This window comes from Oncorhynchus nerka, linkage group LG20 (genome assembly GCF_034236695.1).
Source record: "Oncorhynchus nerka isolate Pitt River linkage group LG20, Oner_Uvic_2.0, whole genome shotgun sequence".
In the NCBI taxonomy this organism is placed as follows: Eukaryota; Metazoa; Chordata; class Actinopteri; order Salmoniformes; family Salmonidae; genus Oncorhynchus; species Oncorhynchus nerka.
This window is the reverse complement of record NC_088415.1, coordinates 84760340-84786942: the sequence shown is the minus strand read 5'-3', so window position 1 is coordinate 84786942 and position 26603 is coordinate 84760340. Positions and strand designations below refer to the sequence as shown.

The 26603-nt window shown below is 43.5% G+C and overlaps 1 protein-coding gene across 4 annotated transcripts; it reads left to right on the top strand.

The window, feature by feature from the left end:
* LOC115103321 (TSC22 domain family protein 2-like) lies at positions 1-26603 on the top strand. 4 transcript variants are annotated; one of them, XR_003859575.1, is made up of 5 exons: positions 1-2416; positions 8209-8291; positions 11597-11699; positions 24306-24357; positions 24876-24910. XR_003859575.1 is itself a non-coding variant. In XM_029624195.1 (4 exons), exons 1-4 carry the CDS (start codon positions 651-653, stop codon positions 25248-25250), a joined length of 2268 nt encoding a protein of 755 aa, XP_029480055.1. In that variant the 5' UTR covers positions 2-650; the 3' UTR covers positions 25251-26603. The 4 variants fall into 4 exon arrangements, 2 of the variants coding, with proteins under 2 accessions (XP_029480055.1, XP_029480056.1); XR_003859576.2 differs by lacking the exon at positions 11597-11699 and having other exon boundaries at positions 24876-24894; XM_029624195.1 differs by lacking the exons at positions 8209-8291; positions 11597-11699 and adding an exon at positions 13169-13243 and having other exon boundaries at positions 2-2416; positions 24876-26603.

The window sequence follows — 26603 nt, the reverse complement described above, 5'->3', positions numbered from 1 at the left end:
TAGGCTAGCTAGCCATCTTGACAAGAATGAGGGAGGTAGCCGCTGTTCGGAATTTCAGTTCCCTGAAGTGTGAACTAGAGACGATTTACTCTTGGAAATGGGTTACATATACCTTTGAAACGAGTGTTAGTATTGAATCGTTTTAAGTTCGTAAGTCAAGAGGGGAGAGGTGACTTGTTCCGAGAGATGTCTTACATACTTGTCCCAACGTAAAGGGAGTGTTGTTGTAGCCAGCTAGCTAGTTGAGTGGAGAGGTACGGGCCCGCTTCACAGTCTAAAGTAGCTGCCGCAGCTGGGCAACTCTATCTGCGACAGCCGCCATCTGACAACTACGGGGTCCGGACATTACTTTACTGAACAGGCCAGTACGGACGGATCAAAGCTTTGGATCAGTTATCGAATTACTACTTCTATTGGCAAACGCTGGACTTGGAAGGGTTGGTCTTCAATGTTATGAACTCGTAAAATGCAACAGGAGACGAGAGGAGGAAGGAACAAGGATGACTCATGCTCCTCTTGATAATAGTTTAAAAAACTTCCATCGATGCAAATTCGCTGTTTCAGATAGCCAGTTGTCAGCTGATATTAGCTAACTCACTTGCTTTTAACGCGAGACATTTAGACGGGAGTTGTGAACGCAGGCTCTCAAAATGTCTAAAATGCCGGCTAAAAAGAAAAGCTGTTTTCAGATCACAAGTGTGACACAGGCTCAGGTGGCGGCCAGCAGTGCCACGGACGACACGGAGAGCCTGGACGACCCAGACGAATCACGGACTGAAGACGTGTCGTCGGAAATATTCGACGTGTCCCGGGCTGACTTCGAGCCGGAGGTATGTGATCGAAGTTCGTCTGAGGAAACCCTAAACCATGTAGGGGAGCAAGAGGCACCTGGCGTTATGGTCCCACCGCGTAGTGTACCTAAAGTTGGGCAGATACCTGCAATGTCGGGGCCTCCAAATGAAGGTTTTGCTATTCGAAAGGCAGGAGTGGCAGGCTCGCCTCATGTTAGCCAGCAAACACTGGGAAGTGGTTCGTCAAGCGGCCTCCCTATTGCTCAGTCCGGGCTCATGCCACAGCCTGCCCCAGTGGCCAGTTGGGGGGCTACAACAGTGTCAGTGAGCACATCCCAGCCAGTAGTGACTAGTTTAACCCCTACTTCTGCTATGTCATCGACAGCAAGTTGCAGTTCACGTTTCAGGGTCATCAAACTTGACCATGGTACTGGAGAGCCCTTCAGAAAGGGCCGATGGACTTGCACAGAGTTCTATGAGAAAGACTCAGAGGGTAACACTGTGGTTAACAGGACTACGGATAACATTAGACATGCCAATGCGTTTGACCCCAGTGCTGACGGGGACAGCGGGCTGGGGTTGACGGGTGGTACGGTGGTTGCACCGTCGACTCACTCCGGCCAGGGCCTAGACTCCATAGTGGATGCTGCTGCTCTTAATGCCTTGCACGTTCACCCAATGGACACACTGCAGCAGCAGCCTCACCACCAAAACTACAACATGGGGCAGTCTGGAACAGCCACACACAACACTTTCCCCACCAACAACCTCATGGCTGTCCCAGGTCAGCAGCCAACGCTGAGTACTATCCAACCTGCTGCCAACCAGAACCTCTTTCCTGTGGGGCTCAACGGTCTTCCTCAAAGTGGCATTCACATACAGAAATCCCCAAGCATGACCCCTGCAGTCCAGACCCAGACGCTGGCTTACCCTCCCCAGCAGCAGGCCATGCTACAGCAGCTTCCACTGGGACAGCACCTGCCCAACCAGCCCCCAGGCCTGCCCCAGAACCAGGCAGACTACTACCAACAGAACCAGCCGGGCATGCAGGCAGTGGCCTCAGCCGGCCAGACCCTCTATGTGGGACAAACTGTGGGTCAGGGCCCTTCACTGGTCATGACTCCCGCCACTGGGGTTCCGATGCTGGGGCAGGTAGGGGAGATGGCAGCAGTGGGGGGAGGAGGTTCTTTACCTGTCAGTCAGCCAGCTTCAGGCCTGATGGGTGGAGGTGTGGGAGGTGTTGGGTCATCCATGGTACTGGGCGGAAGCTCTACTCTGCAACAGCTTGTAGGTCAGTATGCCCCCACGGGTATTCGTCAACCCGTCGGCCTCCACCCTTCGCCCCCTGGCACCCAAAACGTGCCCACCATTGTGCCCAGTGCCTCCAGCACCACCACATTAGCCCCCACCGCCATGCCAAACCTGACTGCCTCCTTGTTGCCCGGGCAACAGGCCCGCGATGGCAGGGGGGCGCAGGGCCTCCCGGCGGCTGGGTTCAGCCATGTGGAGGAGGGCCAGCCTCCCGCCTTCTCTGAGAAAAACCTGATGAAGATCCCTGAGAGCCTGCAGCTGGCCAACAACCCCTCTGTGAACAGCCTGTTTGGAATAGCCATAGACGAGGACAGGTAAGCCACCACCTTTCACCCTGTCACAGTTCACCATTTATCATATGGAAGGGCATAACCTGGCTAGAAAGTCAACTAAATGCTGTCGGGCCACATACTGGAGACTCTTAGGGGCAGGGCCATTCAGACGCATGACTGAGGCCTAGCTAATAATAGCTATTGCGAAACAATAGCTCAATCTCATGTTGAGGTTTAAACCATTTTGGCACTGTTTCTCTCTTTTAAGCAGTACAATTGAAGGCTTGTAAGTAAGCATTTCACTGTAAGGTCTGCACTTGTTGTATTTGGAGCATTTGACAAATAAAGATCGATTGAATTGGCAGGCTTTTATAGCAGTGTGGAAAAATATTGCAGCTGTGGAGTGGTTTTATGAAGCGTGGGGGGGGCATAAGCATGTGTGTGTGTTCACAAGGGGGAGGGTCTGTGTTTGAAGTCATGGCTGCATGTAGCATCCAGTCAGCCAGCTCCCTGGACATGTAGATGGACTGGAGAGGGCAGCGGGTGCGTTCTGGAGACCTCCCATTTCTTTCCTCTTGTCACGATGACGTCTTGTCATCAGTGGTTTGGTTGGCGTGGCTGGACAGACAAACGGGGCGTTCTTCCAGGGCTCTGTTCAAAAGTAGAGCACTATGTAGGGACTAGGGTGTCATTTGGGATGTAGCATAGCTATACATGGGAGCGGAGGGGCACACAGGCAGGAAATATGTTTCTCAGTAGGTAGACTCTCGAAAGGGAGCTGGAGTGTAGCCCAAGTAAACCCCCCCAACTTAACACCTGGGTTAGATAGCAATGAGCATACATTACTAACTCCTTACTGGTGTACAGAAGTGTGTGTACTCGTGTTGCTTTGATGTATTCTGTTTTCAGTTGTTAGTCTAAATACAATGTTGCTGACTTGACCCAGGCTAATCTCCAGCTATCCTAATTCTGTTGCCATCACACATTAAAGGTCCAATGCAGATGTTTTTATTTCAATATCAAATCATTTCTGGGTGTCGATTAAGTACCTTTACTATGATTTTATGTTGACGTGGTCAAAAATAAACAAAAATAGCTTCTTAGCAAAGAGCAATTTCTCAAGCAAGAATTTTGCTAGGACTGTCGGAGTGGGGTGGGGAAAACTGAAAAGTGTCTGTTATTGGCAGAGGTTTGGAACTCTTTCTTATTGGTCTATTAACCACTTTATCTCCTGATGTCACCAGGCCAGCCAAAACTACCGTTCTTCCAAAAAAGCCAGAAATTTCAGGTGTCCCCCCCCAACATAATTTTCACTATTTGACAGTACACACACATCACAGGAAAGTCACGTTTTTGACTGCACTCTGCCTTTAAGGCAATTTCTAAGTTGATGGCCTCTGTAACAAACTTGCAAAATAAGCTTATTGCCAGCCACCTTCTACACTGGAGGCCAGATATTCCTTTTGTCTTAGTCCTCCTGTGTGCTTGACCTTTTTATTTTTATTATTTTTTTATGTTAGCTCCTGACCTAGAAAAAGGCTTCCTCGTTGAAGTATGGTGGAGGCTGGAGCTGGTGTTTTGCCACATTTCATGCTATCAGAATTTCCATTCACTTAGCTAGTAGACCCCACTTAGGAAAAGGTTCTGAGAGGATGGGCCAGGAGTTGGTGCAGTGCTGTTGGGTGTTTTTTTTTTTTGGAGGGGGGGGTAAGTCTAGCCAAGTGGATTGCTCAGGGACTGTTAGGCTGTATGATGTGTGTACATTTGATACAGGAGTCAAGTTTTTTTTTTTTTTTTTTAGATAGGCCTACAAACAGATCTATTGAAGTATTGACTACAGTCTGGCATAGGAGCTTTACAGATGGTGACCTTTGATTGAAAATAGTCAATTTAGTGTATACAGTTTAGGAACGAGACTTCAATTTAGGATGTGATCATCTGCTTTTTTTTTGAGGGGTTAGGGTTGAGGGGGTTAGGGTTGTTGGGGTTGTTAGGGGTGAGAGGTGTCACTCACACTTCCTGTTCATATGCTAAAACTTTCAGTTCCTGAGTTGAGTGCTCGTCGGGGTCGGCAAGCATTAGAGGAAACCGTGAAGTGCCTCAAATCTCTTGGTGGTTTCCATATACCAGTTTTATAGACTGAAATATAGCCTAGACTAGGCAGTATATATGCAGCAGCACAGGCATTTTGTTTTCGGTCACATGTCCTAGATACCTACAATCCTTTGACCCTTTTTGTTGATTTACGAGCACATCTTGCCTTACTGGCTTTTTCAAAAAATAGTTTTGTGTGTTTTTGCAGCACATGTTTTATTTTATTTTGAAAGCTCTGGTTCTGCTCTTTGTTGATTCATGAGCTTAACTTTCCTTTTTGGCCTTTTGAAAAATAGATTTTAGTTGTGTGTTTGAACATGTAAGTTACACAGTTTTGCCTTTCCTAAGTTGCTGTGTTTAAAAACGGCAATGCAGAACCAGAAATCACTACTAGTTGTCATGTTCTTCTGCCATACATACTTTTTTCACTCTCTGTCTGAAACTTAATTCAAAAGCTCGTTGTCAGTCATCCACCGGAGCTGAGTGGTGTATGAAACTGCAGTGCCTCAACCAAAACCACACTGTGGCCCTGGCTGGCGAGACTTGGCTGTAACTTTGCATCTGTTTCAGTGCTTCCAATGCAGTCGTATAGCTGTGGCGCTGTGTCACGGCAAAACAATTTTCACCACGGCCCAAAAATATGGAACATGGAAAAGCATATTTCTGCTGGGGCGCACGTTGAAGATGCTGGAACAGTCCACATGTGTTTTTCCTCTGTAAACGAAACGAGTAATTAAATAGGAAAATCTGACAACCCCGTAGTAGAATAGTTGATCTATTTACCTCGTCGGCTTGTTGTGTGTTCTATGCCAGATAAATATTCAAGTTACGAGTGCCTTACGGAAACAATTACCTGACTCGAATATAGGCTGCAAAATATATAGGCTGAATATAGGCTGCTGTGACCTTTTTTAGGCTCCGTGCTTCACATTTTTCCAGAGGAAATGCTCTTCTGTTCTGTGCATTACCACTCTAGTGTCTTTTTTGCCAGCGGGAACATTCCATGTTGCAGTGTCTAGTGCCAGGCCCCTTGACTGACTGACAGGCATAGAGTGGCAAGGCACACTGGCAGTTGTTGCACATCAGTTAAGTGTTGAATGACATTTCTGTTTAGAGGTGACTGAGGTATTCCCAATATCTCTAGGAAGCCGGCGCAGAGTGAGTGGAGCTCCATGGAGTCCTATTCTATAATGTTTCCAGATTGGTGTGTAGGATAGGCATGTGGACTATGTACTAGGCCCATCTTCCTTGTTTACATCAGGGCTATAACACTTAGGTCCAACTAACCAGTTGTAAGTTTGTTTCTCCATTCTCACAATAGAAATCAAACGCCATCAAATATGTTGGTGATATTGGGTTTCTAATTTGTTGCTGTGACTTCAACTGTTACTGTTATTGTAATGAGACTAAGTCATGATCTGATCTGTGTTGCACGTTCTGCCCACATGTTTTAGAATTTGTAATGGGACTTGGGTCCCCTTCCCTCAGCATTAAACTGTTATTGTAATGGGAAGTTCGGGAATGTATTTTTTTTTTTAGTCAACTGTTGCATCATTTGTTAAGTCAGTATCCCCCCCTGCCAGTTCTTCCTGCAAGTGATTACTGTAGAGCTTAGCTGTGTCTTGACTCAAATCTCACCCCCTCCCCTCAGCCATAGATAGCCTGAAGATGGCCAATTTAAGCTGCTCTCCCCCGATGTATCTACTTTTTATTTCAGATTGACAGGCTGACTGCACCGCTTGTGTCGCGTGCGCGAGCGTTGCAAAATAAATTTAGAAATTTGTTATTCAATTATTGCATCCACACTGCTCGCGCGTGTCAACGAGCGTCTGTTTCCAAAATAGGATTCGGTTCTATTTCTGACGCAGATCGCACTGCAAGTCCTGCCTCTCCCATCTCCTCATTGGTTTATAGAAGCAGGTACCCACGTGCCATCTCCTCATTGGTTATACCCACGTTGGTGACTGAAAGTAGAAACGAGGTCAGTGGCGGTAATGCACCTAATTTATGAAAGTTGCCAATCGCAATATAAAGTCGAAGAAAAAGCCTGGAAGGAGTAGAGATGACTAGAAATGATTCGGTTGACTGTTTTATGTGTGGATTAATTGGCGGAGTAGAGGACCTTGTGCATTTGAGGTAAAATAACAACTCAATGTTTATATCCCAGGACAAATTAGCTAGCAACAACAAGCTAGCTAAAAAGGACAAATTAGCTAGCAAGTGCAAGCTAGCTAGCTAAATTGCCATAAAAGTTTAATGCTTTTCGACCTGTCCCCAAATTAATATAATTGGTTCAGAGTTTGTTTTGATATTTTAACCTGCGTGTCGTGAATGCGTTTGGTGTGGGGAGACAAAATACATTTATGCACGATGGCGCAGGCGCGCAGCCGGTTTGGGTTCCGTGTTAGACGTTTAATGTATGCCCGATGGTCGAAAAACTTGTTGCAGAACATTTTGCAGCTTTATGCGGTGTTGTCAGAGTAACAGACATTTTAGGGGAAGATGTTTAACTAGATATACTTGTATAATGAACTGAGGCTATTTGCTTACAACAACAGTTTAACAACAATTGTAGCCAAATTGACTGACACCATAAGGTCAGTCTCTGGAAATCACCTGATGGATGGAATGTGTTTTAGGTCTAAGTTAGCTGAGTTGTGCAACTTGACTCAGCAGCCCACTAGGAGACAAGGTGTGATTGACACTGAAATGAGCCAGTGTGGACAAGGAGGGATTGACACTGTGAAATGAGCCAGTGTGTGGACAAGGAGGGTGTCTGGAGGGGGAAGGGGGGTTGACAAGGGTGTCTGGAGGGGGGGTGGACAAGGAGGTGAGTCTGGGGGAGGGGTGTGTGTGTGGACAAGGAGGTTTGTGGCTTGGGTTTGAGTGTGTGTGGAATGTGGGTAGAGAATGGGGGGTTGGGATGAACTTTTTAAAGTTTTGAGTACAATAGTCTGTTAGGGAAGTATATGCATTTCATGTCAGGGTGTGTGATAACGAGTGGCACTTGGCCTTTAACCCCAGGGTGTCCAGTTGTATCCTGAGGGGCCTGGACCACCGCTGATCACTGTGTCCTGACTCGCCTGCAGCCTCTGCTACTCATTTACAATGTACCTGAAGACATTAGCCTGCATCCAGCCCCATGTTCTTCACTTTCATTCAGCAGGCCCTTTTGGCTAAAATGGGTGAACGGAATTAGCCTACCAATGGTAATCTTTGCACTCATCAGCCTCTCAAGTCCCGCTGCCTTTTTAATTTTTTTTATTGCTATTCTAAAAAAAGGTGCATTGTTCCCTGCGGACCCACTCTGCCGGTCTCTCCATTGTCGTATTTAGGTTCCCTTCTCAGTCATACAGCACTTTGAGATATCAGCTGATGTACGAAGGGCTATATAAATACATTTGATTTGATTTGATCACCTCTGCCCCAGGTACCGATTCCCGCCATTGTTTACAGAGAAAGGCACGTCAGCCTTAGCTTCAGAAAGGCGCTTCAGAAAGAAATGCTCCTCAGCCCCCTGATTTAATAGCCCTTTGTGACGTACAGTAAATCTAAAGCAGAGGATGTTATTTATGCACAGTATTTGGGTGAGTGGTGTTTTAAGTGATGTATGTTTGAATAGTCAAGAGGCCTTTCCTTTGCTCCACTTTCTTATCTGTGTAACTCTGAAAGCGCTGATAGATTGTCCAAGTAGGTTAAAGCAATGTCACAAACTTCATATCTGTAACTTTTCTGCCTAGCCTATCCACATCCTTACAAGAGTATGGGAAAACACGACATGGCCTACAGGACACACAGTGAGTCCACGAAACCACAGTTCCACGTAAGTCAGTTCCCTTGACTCTCTCCATAGTTTTGTTTTCCATCACCCCTGCTTCCTGATTTAAGGGCCTACAGTACAGGGGAACATTCCCAGAAGTGTGGCCATATTTATGAATTTACAGAGTGGGCATTGAGCCCCGTTCTCTTACTCCCCAGCACCCCACTGAATTAAACCTGTGCCGCAGGGGGACTCTAACAGAGCGCTGGAATCTAAATAGTCTTGACCTAGTTCTGCCTAGGCTCTGATGGATGGGACAGATGGCCTCATGAACACCAGGAGAGATTGCTTCTTTCTAGGGCTGGGAATTGCTAGGGACCTCGCGATACGATATCGCCATACTTAGGTGCCGATACGATATGTACTACAATTGTCACAATTCTATATGTTTTAAGATTCAGTGTTCCTAACATATTGCTCACCATGTCTGCTGCAGAGGAACAAGAGAAATCTGACTGTTTTGATCAGTCATGGAAATAAATTGCTAAAAATATCTTTGCTCACCATTTTCAAAATTGTATAGAGAACAAGCTATAGATGAAAAAATACTGGCGTTTTGGTGGCAATACAGCCGACTAGTGCAAAAATATTGCGATATTGTCAAAAAATAATATCCCGATTTATGTAACTGAATTGATTCCCTCCCCTTCAAAGTCCCTATGGCTTTTCACATGCTGAGTGAATTAGTGAGGTTGCTCCGAGGTCCAACACCCTGCAAGCAAACCAACCAGCCACCAGGCTCACTCAAGGCGGTTCTGTGTGTGCAGGGGTGAACGCAGCCAACGTTTGACACAGACAGAAATGGTTGACATCAATGGAAAAGAATGCCTGAAAATGTTATTTTTGTTGAACCGGTTGTTCTGGGTCATTAGTTTTGCTTGAGGGCTGTATTGAGTTAGGTTAGACACCTTTCAACTAGAGGTCGACCGATTAATCGGAATGGACGATTTTAATTAGGGCCAATTTCAAGTTTTCATAACAATCGGAAATCGGTATTTTTGGGCGCCGAATTCTTTTCTTTCTTTTTTTCTTTGTAAAAAGTTTTTTTTTTTAATTATTAAAAAAAATATATTAACTTTTTTTTATGCCTTTATTTAACTAGGCAAGTCAGTTAAGAACACATTTTTATTTTCAATGATGGCCTAGGAACGGTGGGTTAACTGCCTCGTTCAGGGGCAGAACGACAGATTTTCACCTTGTCAGCTCAGGGGATCCAATCTTGCAACCTTACAGTTAACTAGCCCAACGCAATAACGACCTGCCTCTCTCTCGTTGCACTCCACAAGGAGACTGCCTGTTACTCGAATGCAGTAAGCCAAAGTAAGTTGCTAGCTAGCATTAAACTTATCTTATAAAAAAACAATCAATCATAATCACTAGTTAATTAACTACACGCGTGTCCTGCGTTTCATATAATCTGACTGAGCATACAAGTATCTGACTGAGCGGTGGTAGGCAGAAGCAGGCGCATAAACATTCATTCAAACAGCACTTTAGTGCGTTTTGCCAGCAGCTCTTCATTGTGCGTCAAGCGTTGCGCTGTTTATGACTTCAAGCCTATCAACTCCCGAGATGAGGCTGGTGTAACCAAAGTGAAATGGCTAGCTAGTTAGTGCGCGCTAATAGCGTTTCAAACGTCACTCGCTCTGTCTGAGCCTTCTAGTAGTTGTTCCCCTTGCTCTGCATGGGTAACGCTGCTTCGATGGTGGCTGTTGTTGCTAGTTCGAGCCCAGGGAGGAGCGAGGAGAGGGACGGAAGCTATACTGTTACACTGGCAATACTAAAGTGCCTATAAGAACATCCAATAGTCAAAGGTTAATGAAATACAAATGGTATAGAGGGAAATAGTCCTATAATTCCTATAATAACTACAACCAAAAACTTCTTACCTGGGAATATTGAAGACTCATGTTAAAAGGAACCACCAGCTTTCATATGTTCTCATGTTCTGAGCAAGGAACTGAAACGTTAGCTTTCTTACATGGCACATATTGCACTTTTACTTTCTTCTCCAACACTTTGTTTTTGCATTATTTAAACCAATTTGAACATGTTTCATTATTTACTTGAGGCTAAATTGATTTTATTGATGTATTATATTAAGTTAAAATAAGTGTTCATTCAGTATTTATTGTTGTAATTGTCATTATTACAATTTTAATTTTTTTTATTGTCCGATTTAATCTGTATCAACTTTTTTGGTCCTCCAATAATCTGTATATGCGTTGAAAAATCATAATCGGTCGACCTCTACGTTCAACTATCAGGCAAAGTTTACTAGTAGTTTTTCAACCAATTCAGGCCTAGGAATCAACAGCTTACCATGATATGGCTGTTATCTAGGCTACCTCAATCATGTGCTGATGGGCGTGTTGCTTCAGGGGTTGAGGTCTGTTAGTTTAGGAGAAGGTTACAACCAGTCATAATTGGGCGAACGTTACAAGTCATTCATAATTGGGCTAAGGTGTCCTTTCATTGTCGGGAGATTTACAACTTGAAAACAGGAGAGGATAACCGCTCCAGTTCATCTGTTACATTGACGATGGTGTTCTAGAATCATGTGATCTAGGCTTGGGCGGTATACTGGGGTAGTTTGAAATACCGACAGTATGATTTTCAATATTGTCAACAACAACAAAAAAGCCTTGCATGCTTTTACCAGGTAAGTTGACTGAACATATTCTCATTTACAGCAACGATCTGGGGAAAAGTTATAAGGGGGATGAATGAGCCAATTGTAAGTTGGGGATGATTAGGTGTCCTTGATGGAATGTGGGCCGGATTGGGAATTTATCAAGGACGCCAGGGTTAACACCCCTACTCGTATGATAAGTGCCAAGGGTTCTTTAGTGACCACAGAGAGTCAGAACACCCATTTAACATCCCATCCGAAAGACTGCACCCTACACAGGGCAACGTCCCTTATCACTGCCCTGGGGAATTGGGGTATATATATATTTTAGGCCAGAAGAAGGGGTGCCTCCTACTGGCCCTCCAACACCCCTTCCAGTAGCATCTGGTCTCCCATCCAAGGACTGACCAGGACCAACACTGCTTAGCTTCAGAAGCAAGCCAGCAGTGGGTTGCAGGGTGGTATGCTGCTAGAAAATGCTATGCCACTGCTTAAGTTAATTTATTTGGCACATCTTAGATAGTTATCTCCAGCTCAGGACTCCAGCTATGCATTTGGTTTGCTAACTTGCTAGCTATGTGGCTAATGCAAGATCAATCTTCTTGGTTCCGGCAGAGACAATCAATCCCCTCCTGGATCAAGATCCCTGCTGCCTAAATGTGTTTTGTGTGTACAGGAACAGTATGAAGGTATGCCAGTCTGGATATTGCCCAACACTAATCTAAGCCCAGCCGAGCCCACAAACGACCTGCAGCAACTCTCTCTCCTCAGCTTGACCGGTGATGTAACGTCCTCTTTTTACATGAGTGTGTGTAAACAGCTAATTGAGCGGCATCGGTTGAATCATTTGAATTACATTTCTTTTTCTGTGAGCTTAATGCGACATTGCGCAGTTTTCTCGAGATAAATCTGATCAAGCTGAACTGTTGTAGTTTCCAACAGGCCAATATTCTACATGTTTTCTGCACTAAACTGTGGTAATAAATGACAATGACCATAATCCATTGCTCACCTACTTGTCCGGTCTGGGTGTTTTCTTATCCGCCTGCTGTTCTAGGTGAATGTGGGGCAGACACTGAGGGGAAAAAGAGACAGAAGAATGCTTGATGGAAAGGGATAGAGAGCAGTTTCTTTGCGGTATCTACCTGAAAATACACGAGACAATAGTTGCTATTCAGCAGTCATAAAATAACGACTTATTTACTTTGAAGAACTACTAAAATATATATATTTTTTGTTGTCAGATTGCATAGGCAGCAGCTCTATAGAGATGAGATGATGACTTGGAATGAAATAATAATAAAGTCATCAAATTAAAACTGAAATATTAAAGTCATGTTAAATGATGAGCAGTAATGGACAGACGCTACCAACATGAGATTTGTAATCCTTGTTTTATTATGTTACAGCATTGAACCCGCCTAGTGCCTTTTGTGGAACACTTCATTTTTTAAATCAAAAACGATATAAAAAAAATTGAACCGAACAGACCTCAAAAAGCACTAATTGCTCAACACTATTAGTACTGCATGAGTTTATGTATGTTGGGTTTTGTATGAAGCGAGACAAAACGTGAAGGTGGAGCTCCAAAAGTGTTGTGTGACAAAGAGAGTTTGTGCCAGAGATTTCTAGGAAAAGAGCCATGGCTCAATGTTCAGATATTCACACACATGCTGTACGGCGGGGTGGGGGGGAGGGGGGGATGCACACGTGTAGTTCAGTTTATGGACATGGGGCTTTGAGGGGGGGCATTTCTCCGTCCTCATGGAACATGGTGTGCTTGTGGCCTCCAGGGCCCCATGGGAGGGAATGGTATCCATTTGAGCTCGCCCCCTATCAACACAGTGGTTGGCAAAATAACTCCTTTCCTCCTCTGCAGAACTCAACACTTAAGCCATTTTACAGTTTTTGCCTCAGTTGCCTGTGCTGCATTATAAATATGTTTAAGAGTGTGGGGTTAGATGTACATGTATTGTTTTCTCAACAGGCACTTGAACCCCCCTAGCAAATTTTATTTGAATATTTGTGAATTACGTACTGTGTGCTCATCTTGAACTTGTGACAGCTGATTTACTGAAACACCTTCAGGCACAGCCTCTGTCCTATCTAGTTAACCATGCACACAGGGTGTTCTTCTGATTTTAAGTCAATTTAACAATACGAGACGGGTTTCTCGTTTTCTCCTGTATTCTCTGATTCATCCCCTCTCCTTTTCTCTCCTGTTTTCTTTTGACTTTGGTTGACACAGGACCCCCTCCATGGTGTTCTACCGGGCCTTCCAGTCTGGCAGCAGGCTGCAGGACTCTAAGGCCCACAGTGATAGGTACTGTACTGGACTGGATGGGACAGGCCTTCCTGTGTGTGTTTATGGTGCAGTGCATAGCAGCTCAGTAACAGTGAGCTTTCCTTTGTGGATGTGCATGGATGGAAACCGCATGGCAGTGGGAATGTTGGCCAGCCAAACCTCTCACACTCAGCCAATAGGCCTACATCAGTACATTTACGTTTTAGTCATTTAGCAGACACTCCTATCCAGAGCGACTTACAGGATCAATTAGAGCAAGTGCCTTGCTCAAGGGCAAATCAATCGATTTTTCACCTAGTCGGCCCAGGAATTCGAACCAGCGACCTTTTGAGTTACTGGCCCAACGCTCTTAAGTGTCAGGCAACCTGCCTCCTCAGTAACACTAAGACCTACTAAAGTGCATAAACAAACCGTTGTTCCCTGAACCTCAACTTAGTCATGGCCAAAGATGGCAATTTGCATATACTCCAGAATCTTATGAAGAGTGATCAGATGAATTGCAATTAATTGCAAAGTCCCTCTTTGCCATGCAAATGAACTGAATCTCAAAAAAACATTTCCACTGCATTTCAGCCCTGCCACAAAAGGACCAGCTGACATGGCTGGAGATCACTGAGTTTGAATAACAGACTGGATGCTTCAAAAGGAGGGTGGTGCTTGGAATCATTGTTCTTCCTCTGTCAATCATGGTTACCTGCAAGGAAACACGTGCCGTCATCATTGCTTTGCACAAAAGGGCTTCACAGGCAACCATTTTATCGGATCATCAAGAACTTCAAGGAGAGCGGTTCAATTGTTGTGAAGAAGGCTTCAGGGCGCCCAAGAAAGTCCAGCAAGCGCCAGGACTGCCTCCTAAAGTTGATTCAGCTGCGGGATCAGGGCACCACCAGTAGAGTTGCTCAGGAATGACAGCAGGCAGGTGTGAGTGCATCTGCACGCACAGTGAGGCGAAGACTTTTGGAGGATGGCCTGGTGTCAAGAAGGGCAGCAAAGAAGCCACTTCTCTCCAGGAAAAACATCAGGGACTGACTGATATTCTGCCAAAGGTACAGGGATTGAACTGCTGAGGTCATTCTCTCTGATGAATCCCCTTTCCGATTGTTTGGGGCATCTGGAAAAAAGCCTGTCCGGAGAAGACAAGGTGAGCGCTACCATCAGTCCTGTGTCATGCCAACAGTATAGCATCCTGAGACCATTCATGTGTGGGGTTGCTTCTCAGCCAAGGGAGTGGGCGCTCACAATTTTGCCTAACACAGCCATGAATAAAGAATGATACCAACACATCCTCCAAGAGCAACTTCTCCCAACCATCCAGGAACAGTTTGGTGACGAACAATGCCTTTTCCAGCATGATGGAGCACCTTGCCATAAGGAAAAAGTGATCACTAAGTGGCTCAGGGAACAAAACATCAATATTTTGGGTCCATTGCCAGGAGACTCCCCAGACCTTAATCCCATTGAGAACTTGTGGTCAATCCTCAAGAGATGGATGGACAAACAAAAATCCACATTCTGACAAACTCCAAGCATTGATTATGCAAGAATGGGCTGCCATCAGTCAGGATGTGGCCCAGAAGTGAATTGACTGCATGCCAGGGCGGATTGCAGAGGTCTTGAAAAATAAGGGTCAACAGTGCAAATATTGACTCTTTGCATCAACTTCATGTAATTGTCAAAAGCCTTTGACACTTATGAAATGCTTGTAATTACACTTCAGTATTCCATAGTAACATCTGACAAATATCTAAAGACACTGAAGCAGCAAACTTTGAAATAAATGTGTCATTCTCTCAACTTTTGGCCACGACTGTACACTGGTCAGTATGACACTGGACCGAGTGGTGCTAGAAAGGAAGGTACGTTTCAGTCATAATATGAAGTCCTTTAGGGTAGCCTAGTGGTTAGAGCGTTGGACTAGTAACCGGAAGGTTGCAAGTTCAAACCCCTGAGCTGACAAGGTACAAATCGTTCATTCTGCCCCTGAACAGGCAGTTAACCCACTGTTCCTAGGCCATCATTGAAAATAAGAATTTGTTCTTAACTGACTTGCCGAGTTAAATAAAGGTATAAAAAATTTTTTTTACACAAAAATCATCTGATTATTCCTATTGAACATGACACATCCGATACCTTTCCCTATCTCGCCTACGTACAGAACAGATGACTTGCCAGTATATTATGACCTCCCCTACCCCTTTCAGACAGCTAAGACGGAGGGTGCATTCAGGGGAGCGTCTATAAAAATGAAAAGGGAACCACGTGCCTTCAAAGTTTTCACACCCCTTGACTTTTTACACATTTTGTTGTCTTTACGAAGTATGATTTAAAATGGATTAAAAATATTTTTTTTGTCAATGAGTTACACAAAATACTGTCTGTCAACGTGTTAGAAAATTCTAACATTCGTAAAACAATTATGAAAAAGAATGATCTTGATTAGATAAGTATTTAACCCCCTGAGTCACGTTAGAATCCCGTCTGGCAGCGATTACAGCTGTGAGTCTTTCTGGGTAAGTCTGGAAGTTATAAAAAATATCTTTCCATACCTGGATTGTGCAACATTTTATTTTTTATTACTATTTTTTTCTTCCCACATCCTTTTTCTAAACAACAATTTTCAGGTCTTTGCCATAGATTTTCAAGCAGATTTAAGTCAAAACTGTAACTGCTACATCCACTGACTTCTTGGTAAGCAACTCCTGTGTAGATTTGGCCTTGTTTTACGTTTTTGTCCTGCTGAAAGATGAATTCACCTCCCAGTGTCTGGTGGAAAGCAGACTGAACCAGGTTTTCCTCTAGGATTTTGCTTTTGCCAAGCTCACGTCAGTTTCTTTTTATCCTAAAAAACTCCCTAGTCCTTAATGATTACATACCCATAACATGCTGTAGCTTCCACTATGCTTGAAAATATGGCGAGTGGTACTCAGTAATGTATTGAATCTGCCCCAAATATAACACTTTGTATTCAGGACAAAAAGTTAATTGCTTTGCCAACATTTTTGCAGCATTTTTGCAGTACTTTAGTGCCTTGTTGAAAACAGGATGTGTATTTTTATTCTGTACAGGTGTCCCTTTTGACTCTGTCAAGTAGGTTAGTTTTGTGGAGTAACTACAATGTTGATACAGACGGTTTTCTCATATCAGTCATTAAACTCTGTTTCCTCTGTCAACTGAGTTAGGAAGGACACCTGTATCTTTGTAGAGACTGTGGGTGTATTGATGCACCATCCAAATTATAATTAAGAACTTCATGCTCAAAGGGCATATTAAAAAAAAATGTTTTACCCATCAACCAATAGGTGCCCATTGCGAGTCATTGTTAAACCTCTGGTCATTGTGGTTGAATCTGTGTTTGAAATTCACTGCTTGACTGAGGGACATTATAGATCATTGTATGTGTGGGGTAAAACACTGTCCATGCAACTTATTATGTGACTTTTTAAGCAAATTATTACTCCTGAACTTATTTAGGCTTGCCATAATAGAGGTTGAATACTTGTTGACTCAAGACATTTCAGGTTTTCGTGGTTTTATTAATTTGTAAATATTTTGAAAAACATGAATCCCTCTGATATTATGGGGTCTTGTGTGTAGATCAGTGACAAAATATATTGAATGGATTTTAAATTCGGGCTGAAACACAACAAAATGTGGAAAAAGTCAAAGGGTGTGAATAGTTTCTGAAGGCGCTGTACATGAAACCATATCTGAGGAGAGGGCAGCACCAGATTGGAAATGAATGCACATCGTTAAAACAGCTGAGAACTGCACACATACATATGCAGTCATTTCAAACACCCGACCTCCCACAATGCTGTGTGCCTAAGCCACACTAGTACTAAAGCATTGATTGGCTGGCTGACTGAGTGCTTTTTAACCGGGACGCTGCAGTAACATGCACTGCATCCGCCTGGACGAGTACATGTGGATTTCAGTTGTGCTGTGGCTGTTTTGGAGACTTTAATGTTACTGCAATCACCTGGAATGTCTATCTCTAGTTGGTTTCCATCACCACCAGCAGCACCACAGGATGGCGAGGGATGCCCTCGGCCCAACTTTCTGGTTAACTTCCTGTTTCAAGAGGTCCTGTATGTAGGGTGCTCCGTAGGCACACACACACACCCATGAGTGCCGGGTTTCCATGGCAGAAGCGCAAACAGGCCAGGCTCAGATCATCTGTAGATCTCAATGGTTCCCTTGGCGCGCTGAGTCTGTATTTCATGTCAAAGTTCCCCCTCAGGAGGCTGTAAAGATTAGTCTGCACTAACTTTTTTGACTCTTCACATACGCTGCTGCTACTGTTTATGATCTGTCACGTTATCTGTACTGTACATACCTAACTCAACTTACCACGTACCTCTGCACATCAACTCACTACTGGTACTCCTTGTATATAGCCAAGCTATCAATACTCTGTACTGGTACTCCTTGTATATAGCCAAGCTATCAATACTCTGTACTGGTACTCCTTGTATATAGCCAAGCTATCAATACTCTGTACTGGTACTCCTTGTATATAGCCAAGCTATCAATACTCTGTACTGGTACTCCTTGTTATCATTACTCATTGTCTATCTATTACTTTCATTACGTGTTTTACTTTTCTATTATTTCTCTTTTCTTTCTTTGCATTGTTGGGAAGGGCCCATAAGTAAGCGTTTGGCTGTTATTTCACACCTGTTTTTACAAAGCATGTGACAAATATTATTTAAAAAAAAATGTAAGTTATTCAACCTTATTTTGAAACAGATTGTGTGTCCTGTCAACATGATTCCATAGAGATTTGTTCCGATGTCTCTCAACATCATGCTTCACCGTTTCCTCCTAATGTTTACTGTAAAGAGTACTATGGATGGATGCCCCATTGCCAATTCTCCAGACTGGTGTATCTGTTCAGTTTATTTCTAGTTATGAAAGGAGTATGCTTCCAGTCACATGGTTTTGAAAAGCCTTTCATGCTAGTAGCAGGTATGTACTCTCAAAGGTGTCAAGGTAGTCAAGTCAACCTGCAGGTCCTGAACATGTGGACTGGCCTTGCCTTTTTGAGCTTCGCACTGGTTTTATCGTAAGCCAAGCTGAGCCAAAGGCCCCAACTGGGCTTCTCTCCCTCACTGAAGCTCCAAAGTTACTGATCCTAGTGACACTGAGGCAACAGTGGCCAAGGGCAAGATATGACAACTATTCCAGGTTCCCACTCAGTCTTCATCAATGTCAGAGTGCTTCATGACTGTCCACTCTTCGGTGGGTAATGCGTCTTAGATACTTAATACACTTAATACCTTCTCTTGAACCCTTGAGGTTTGAGCCGTCTCGGTCGTTCTGCTCGGAACACCAAACCCCAATTTGAGCTACATTAAGCTCTGTCCGGTGCTTGAGAAAAGGTCAACTTTACAGAGTTGCGTAAGATGGGCGATAAGAACCCTTTTTTCCCCCCAGCGGCTTTTTGTTTGATCTCAGCCCAACCCTTTTTCCCCTGTGGGCTCTGACGAACAGAGGCGAATTGACACCTTTACCCACGCAGAGCCGGAGAAGTAGCTTTATACCACCGATGGTACATGTTTGAAGTCAGTGTCTCGAACAAAGAGGGAGGCCTATGTGGCTTAACTAGAAACTATTGGCTTAAACTGTCAGAACAGGTTTGGGGGAACTTGTAACATCACCTGGCCACATTTGTTTTGCCTTACAACAAAAATATCACCACTTCTAAGTGTAATTTTGCTACTTGGACAGTTTTTTTTTTTCTCTCTAATTTATTTGTTTTCCTTTCAGACACTCAAAGCTGCCATGGGCTTTGGTAACTAGTTCTGTTATTTTTCTTGGCCTATGTAGCAGTGTGTAACCAACCCTTCATGATTCAACACCAGCTTAATTCAAACCAGCTGATTTTGTTAAATCATTGCATGGACGAGATGCTTTTGAAGAAAGCTGTGACTGTTCCACATCCAACCATAAACGGCTGTAAGCATCACAAAACTATTGTTGTTAGTGTCACAATAGATACTCTATGCACCTTCTCAGATTATTCCATGGGTGTCAAACTCATTTTGCCGCTGGGGCCAAATTCAAGACCTTCAGACCTTCGCTGAGTTTCGGGTGGTCGCACTGCAAGAATTATGCCAATGGAAGGATTTTGGTTTCGTTTTTTCTATATAGATGCATAGGCCCACCAGAATGTCAAAAACGGTACACGGTAGGTACCGTATTAAAATAGGTTCATTTGAGTGGGCACTGCCCAGACTGATCTATGGTCTGCTGGTTTGTGGCAGCTCTGATCGGTGCTGAATACCACCACGGGCGCTGATCCAGCACTAGCTATCTTTGGCAATCCCTCAGTCCTTTACACTGAATAGCAGTATCTTCTATTCACTGTCTAATGGCCAGAACAGACTGTCCTCGTCGTGGTCAACATTGACTCTACCATCCCTCAACCACCAGTGGCTGGTTTTATCCAGGTTCATCTTGAGCAAACCTGGAAGAACCACATGACTGTTCTATTTTGTCCTGTAACCCAGGCCTGTGCTATGTCACGTTTGTTCCTTTCTGAGCAAATGAATAAACAAACTCTCCTTCAGTCTGTCCCAGCATCTAAATTCGTAATGCTGGTATTGCCCATTTATGCCCAGTTAGGCAGTGTACATACTGTACACTCGCTAGCTAGAGAGCCCAATGTTTACATTAGTCATTTGGCAGACTATTTTATCCAGAGCGACTTTCGGGAGCAATTAGGGTTAAGTGCTTTGCTCAAGGCCACATCGACAGATAATTTTTATTTTTTCCACCTACTCAGCTCGGGGATTCGAACCAGCGAACTTTTGGTTACTGGCCAAAGCGCTCTTAACTGCTAAGCTGACATGTTTAATTCTGATTGTTTTGATGTTGTGTAAGATTTTATTAAAGTGCCAAAGGACCAGTGACACCATGGCGACAACAGTGTTTGGTTTAGGCCTACGTCACATGATTAGGTCACATGATTAGGCCAGTCCATGTTTGCATTCATTCATTTAATTTAAGAATTTCAACTGATTTTAGTTTTTGGTCTCTCACTGGCATGGGACCAGTCTGGAGATATTTGGACTTGGGGCCCACGGCGAGGTCTGTGCTTTTACAGAGCAAGAGATCCGGTCAGACCTTCTTTTTTTTTTTTTTAACTTGCAGGAAACTTTTTTTTATAGAAGGCCTGTGTGTACACCTGGAACTAAACAATTAAACACACATTGAAGTTTGTTTCGCCTGCTTTCTTCAAGTTTTTTTTTTTTTGGCCTACGTAACAACTCTCTAACAGTGGGGACCTGCCTGGCTCCGCATGCCTTTGCTTTAGCCTGCCTGGTGGACCAGGTGGGCAGGGACAAATACTTTCAATATGTTTCTAATAGTTCCTTTGCAACAGGCAAGCACAGATGGAATTTTGACATTTTTTTTTCTAATAGTATGTGTGTGGGCATTTTGTGTTTTTTAGAGGTTTTGGGGGGAGTGTGCCCACTGCATCCACGCATGTGACATGTTTTGTCTTATTCGGTCTTCATTACCCATCATTCTCTTGTCAACGAGCTCAAAGAGGAGATTTAGTGGTACAAATGATGTCACTGGACTGGCTGCAGAGCTAGGAGGGCATTCCTCTGTGGAGAAGCCTGCTGATGTTAATCTGCTTGTACTTCCGCCCTTCTTGGACAACTAAATTGGATGGTGAAAGAACAGAATGTCTTGTGTCGTGCTCCAGGGCCATCCAACACTCATTTTGAGGGAAGCTCTGTGTGTGTGCTCATTAGAGCCTGAGATGTAAAAAAATCAGCAGCTGTCTTACCTGGTTCCTAGCCTTCTAAAGTGTGGATCACAACAATGTGATGACCGTTGTAGAATGGCACTGAATATCAACCTATGCAATCAGTCCTTGCTGATAAAGGCTACCACATATCTGGTGGTGAATACTACACACACCGTGGGCAGTTTTAGGTACACCACCCGGTTCACGAAAATGCTCAAATCCTACAGACAGTCACGTGGCCGTGGTTTGCTATATAAAGCAGGCAGATGGGCATCGAGGCATTTAGAGACTGTTTGGTTGAACGTTAGAGGGCAAAACAAGTGACCTAAGTGACTTTGAGCGTGGTATGATCTTCAGTACCAGGCGGTTCCAGTATCTCAGAACCGGCCTCCTGGGGTTAACACGCACAACAGTGTCTAGGGTTTACAGAGAATGGTGAAACGAACAAAAAACATCCAGTCAGCGGCAGTCCTGTGGGTGAAAACAGCTCGTTGATGAGAGGTCGAAGGTGAACAACAAGAATTGTGCAGCTAACAGGCGGGCCACAAACAGGCAAATAACGGCTCAGTACAACAGTGGTGAGCAGAACGATATCTCAGAACGCACAACTCGTCGGTTCTTGTCACGGATGGACTATTGCAGCAGACAACCACACCAGGTGCCACTCCTATCAACTAGAAACAAGAAGTGGGTCCAGTGGAATCACCCACACTGGACAATTTGAGTGGAAAAACAAATCCCGGTTCCTGTTGTCATGCTGATGGCAGAGTCAGGATTTAGCGTACGCAGCTTCAGTCCATGGCCCATCCTGCCTGGTGTCAACGGTACAGGCTGGTGGCGGTGGTGTAATGGTGTGGGGAATGTTTTCCTGGCACACTTTAGGTCCCTTGATAGTAATTGAGCAATGGTTCCATTCCCCGATGAATTCAGGCTGTTCTGGAGGCAAAGGGGGGTCCGACCCGGTACTAGATATGGGTGTACCTAGTAAACTGGCCACTGAGTATACTGCGCATTTAATTAAAAAAAATATCTTGCATGTCTTTCAGATTATTTAATTGGCTAAGATAATAAAGGAGATTTTATAGTTAGTCTTTCAAAGGTGTAGCCTTCATGACGCATCATGTGAACAGCTTTTGAAAGTAATGCTGTTTGTCAAATGTTGGCTGTATGGTTCATATGATATAGTATCAATGTCTTATTTCATGAAACCACACAACCTTTTTTGGGGTGTGGGGAGGTGTGCCCCTTTACTAAACTTAATTTGAATCTGCATTCTTGTGCATAGCCAGCCTAACCTACTCCAAAATGCATGCGAGCTATAGGCATTTATGTTACTGGTACTCCAAAGCAAGGTGATAATTGCGGATCCATTCCATTTGACCACTTCCCCTGTTTTGTGGAGTCCATCTCACTTGGATACATGCCGTTGACCTGAGTCATAAACCACCATTGCCATTTGATTTATGATTCGTTGCGTAGTAACACTCGTTTTTAATAAAAAACAACTTGTTTCTATATGATTGACCTGATTTTTAAAATAACTGGATATATGTACCCTTCTCTCCTTGCGTGTGCATCAAGGTGAAGGTGGCTGCGGGAGCAGTGAAATGTATCCCCAACGCATACTTGTCAACCCATTTCTTCTTGTGGTGTGCGTGCGGGTTCTTGTTACATTTATCCAGGTGTAGCCTAGTGATACTTACGCCCTCCAGTAGTGTCCTTTTCGCTCAATCACGTTCTATGAAAGAATACTCTCTCAACCATGCTCTACACTATCCTACGAACTACCGTGCTGTCCCGGTCTCGTAGTTATTCCGGATCATTGGTCCATTACAGGGAACGACGCGGGTAACTTTTGCTCAGTACTTTAGTTTCACCGTCGCCCATTTTCGATAGTGGAGCGTTGGTTTTAAGTGTGCCGTTAATGCGGACTGGGTCTGTAGTTGTCGCTGATATTTTATATTTTCTAAATTAGGTTTGGAAATGTGGTTTCAGTCGGATGTTTGGAATGTTTTGTGCACACGTTCGATACATGTAGACTACATTTCCAAAAAGGTCACGGTGCAGAATTCACACTTGTCATTGAATGAATGCATGTTAGTTGAGTTTTTTTATGTACATTTTTTCATGCATATAGATTTGCCTCATTCATGAGAGTACAACAATACACACACACACAATTATCGAGGCACAAGACTTATTTTCATTCTGGTTCTTATAACTGATGGACAGGTGTCACAAGATGTTTTGTTGAACTTTTACGTTGCACGTTCATCTCGTGATATATTTTGATTGCACAGTTTAGGAATGTGAGTCGTGTCTCCATTTTTAAAGATTCACTATTAAGAAATCGCTCCGCCATTTCCTGGCTGCTAAAATTCAAATTGTTAGCCTAATTTCAGTTTGTCAAAACAAGTGCAGTGTAGATAATTATTGTTTGAAGCTGGTGTACAAAAGGAAAAGATGCAAAAACAAAACTTAAAAATGGGAAGCATAGAAATAGCGCATATAGATCAGCTCTATCGCTGCTAAGACTTGCTTTCAATGAGAATATATAACTCACATTTCTATGTGAATTTTGTTACGGTCGTCCAAAAAGTTGCATTGCAGTGTTAATGTGGCCATATGGCTGTCCTTTCTCCTGTAGGCTTTGCTGTGACCTACATTGAACTGTCACTGCTAGTAGCTTAGCATGCTAGTAGTACTAGTAGCGTGGCATTCATATCTTAATAGGCTACCTTTTTAATATCATTGTCACCGATGCTTTACTGAATTTACTGCATTTATCATACATCGTAAGTGCTTCAGAGTTAGGATATTTGAGGAATAATATGGAAAAAAGTTAATGACTAATCAACCTGGTCTCAGAGCATTTCGTATTATTCTGTACTTTAAATGGGCGGCAGGGTGTTGGGCTAGTAACCGAAAGGTTGCAAGTTCAAATCCCCGAGCTGACAAGGTAGAAATCTGTCGTTCTGACCCTGATGATGCGTCGAACTCACAATCTTTGCGTTGCTAGACACTCGCGTTACACATCCTCCCTACTTTAAGTTTTTGCTTTAAGTAACCATCTGTCTTTATGTAAAACATCATACTAATTTCAGTGTCCCGGATTTACATTTACTATGTTACGTTTAGTCTGAGACCAGGCTACTTTTCACTTTACTTTCATGATAAAAAGGCCCATGGTATCTCTCAGGTTTCTAGTGTCAGAAATGTTCAAAGTTAAAGAAACCTTTTTTAAAGTGTATGAAAAGTCATCTATAATTAGTTCCATAACCCTATGATTGTCTAATTTCTCCTCTATTCCTTTTACAGTGCCTCTGGAGCCAGTGTTGTTGCCATTGATAATAAAATCGAACAGGCGATGGTAAGTGTTTTTATTTAATCATATTAATTTTATGGTATAATTTGCTTTCATTCTTGTTTTAAACAGTCTCTTGTTGAAATCTCATTGTTGAAATGGAACTACTGTATTGTAAGGAACAAATCTCAACTCATGTCATGTTTTAGGTTCCTTGTTTAGGTCCCTCCTTGGTACTTATCTGAAACTAAAGTAATTAAAATAATTTGCCATCTAGAGACTCCAACTAGTTTCCCTGGTGTGAGCTAATTGTTGACAAGGACGAAAACAAGCATAAAATTGTGGTCTGACTTATCGCTGACTTCATTGCCGCTCCAGGCCATTTTTGTTTGCGAAATCATCATGTGCCTACAGGGTTTGCTTTGTTCAGTGAATGTACATAGAGCAGAAAACAACTAGCCTGTATTCTCACATTGGCTGTTAGCGAGCTAAAGACCTAATAGCTTGTTCTGTTCTTTTCCTCCCACTGAGGATGTTAGCGAGCTAAATACTAATAGCATGTCCCCTGTTTTCTCTCCCTTCAGGACTTAGTGAAAAGCCATCTGATGTATGCAGTGCGTGAGGAGGTGGAAGTGCTGAAGGAGCAGATCAAGGAGCTGTTTGAGAGGAACTCTATGCTGGAACAGGAGAACGCCGTGCTGAAATCCCTGGCCAACAGCGACCAGCTGTCTGAGCTCTCCGTCCGGCCGCCCGCCACAAACTCCTCCTGCAGCACGCCTCCCCAGCAAGTGGTGGGCCAAGGCCAGCCTCAGCTCCAGGCCCAGCCTCAAATGCAGCCTCAGCTCCAGGCCCAGCCTCAAATGCAGCCTCCGCTCCAGGCCCAGCAACTACAGCCCCAACCCCAGCTTGACGCCAGCCAGCCTTTGCTGCAACCGCAGCCCAACGGCAACTCCGCTTGAAGTGCATCCTCCCCAGCAGGAGAAAAAAAAGCAGAAAAGCACCCTCCAATTATTCTAAATTAGCATACGAAACAACAAAATAATTATATTGTCTTGTTCTCCACCAGCTTGGCCACCACAACCAAGAGCACTGCTTCTGTGCCTGTTTGGCTTTCCCAGTGTTAATGCAATCATTGCGTGAGAGAGACGGGGGCTTTTCTTATGGGGCGCCATACTGAAGCCTGGACTGGTTGAGTGCTGTGGACCAGATCCCCCCCCCCCCTGGCTACAAAGGAGTTGTGCAGCTCACATGAGGATGAATCGGAGCGTCCCAGAGATGTTTTGTTGTTGTAAGAGATGTGTTTTTAGCCTTGCTGTTTCATGTTGTAAGTAAGAAGTGGGGGAGAGATCTATTTTCGGAGCCGCGCCGCCATTACTTCTTCGACATGAGTCCAATCCATGCATCAGTCTAAAGTTCTACGGTTCATGTTTATTTATTACGGGGCTGCTATTTTCATGAAAGGAACAATGTCACAAAAAAACTATTTAAAAAACAAATAGCCTTTTTTTTTTGTTATCAGTGTTTAAAATAGTCTGTACACACAATTGGCATGTATTACATTAACCAGTTGAATATGTAGGCAATAATAAAGAAACTCTGACATACGTCTAACACTAAACAGGCAGTTTTACAATGGAATTGTTTATCCGCACCAGTCAAGATCCAGTTTGAATGTACATTTTGTATAGTGTAAAGTATTAGGAACATAGCAAAGTTTGTACAGGTGAACACCAAGTCTACGGACAGGAAATCTGAACGTGAATCTGCGGTAGACTATTTTTTTTTTTTAACAAACTTCCAATCCAATTGCTAGTTTCTTTGTCTCCAAAATGGAACGTTTGTCATTCTCGTGTCTTCTTGTACATGTGTTTTTGGGGTGGGGGGAAAAAAGCTGTGAAATCGTTCATACCTACTTTGTAACCAAAGATGCAAAGCTGTAATTCGATTTATTATTTTGTAATGTGCACTTCTGTATATTTTTTTTTCTCTCACTTTCACAACAAAATGTTTTTGTTGCTGTTTAGCATGTTCTGCATGATCTGTAATTTTCAAACCACTTTCTTACCTCATATTTTTATTCAGCACTCTTATTGTAAGATAGTAGTCTGTGAACAATGTAAATGGGGGAAAAAGACATGGAGACAAAGAGCTAGGGTTTTGGTAGAGCGATACAAACAAGTGTTAAGTACACTAGCTACAGAAAATGAAGTGAGCCATGTTTTGTTCATTTAAATGGTGTTTGAATTTCATATGCCAATAGTTTTGTTACATTGCAAATTTAATGTATTTAAATAAATGCAATATTCAGATTC

Coding starts and splice junctions, on each gene's coding strand:
- LOC115103321 (XM_029624195.1), top strand. CDS start 651: ATGTCTAAAATGCCGGCTAAAAAGAAAAGCTGTTTTCAGATCACAAGT. Junction 2,417..13,168: donor ATAGCCATAGACGAGGACAG/GTAAGCCACCAC, acceptor TGGTTGACACAG/GACCCCCTCCATGGTGTTCT. Junction 13,244..24,305: donor TCTAAGGCCCACAGTGATAG/GTACTGTACTGG, acceptor TTCCTTTTACAG/TGCCTCTGGAGCCAGTGTTG.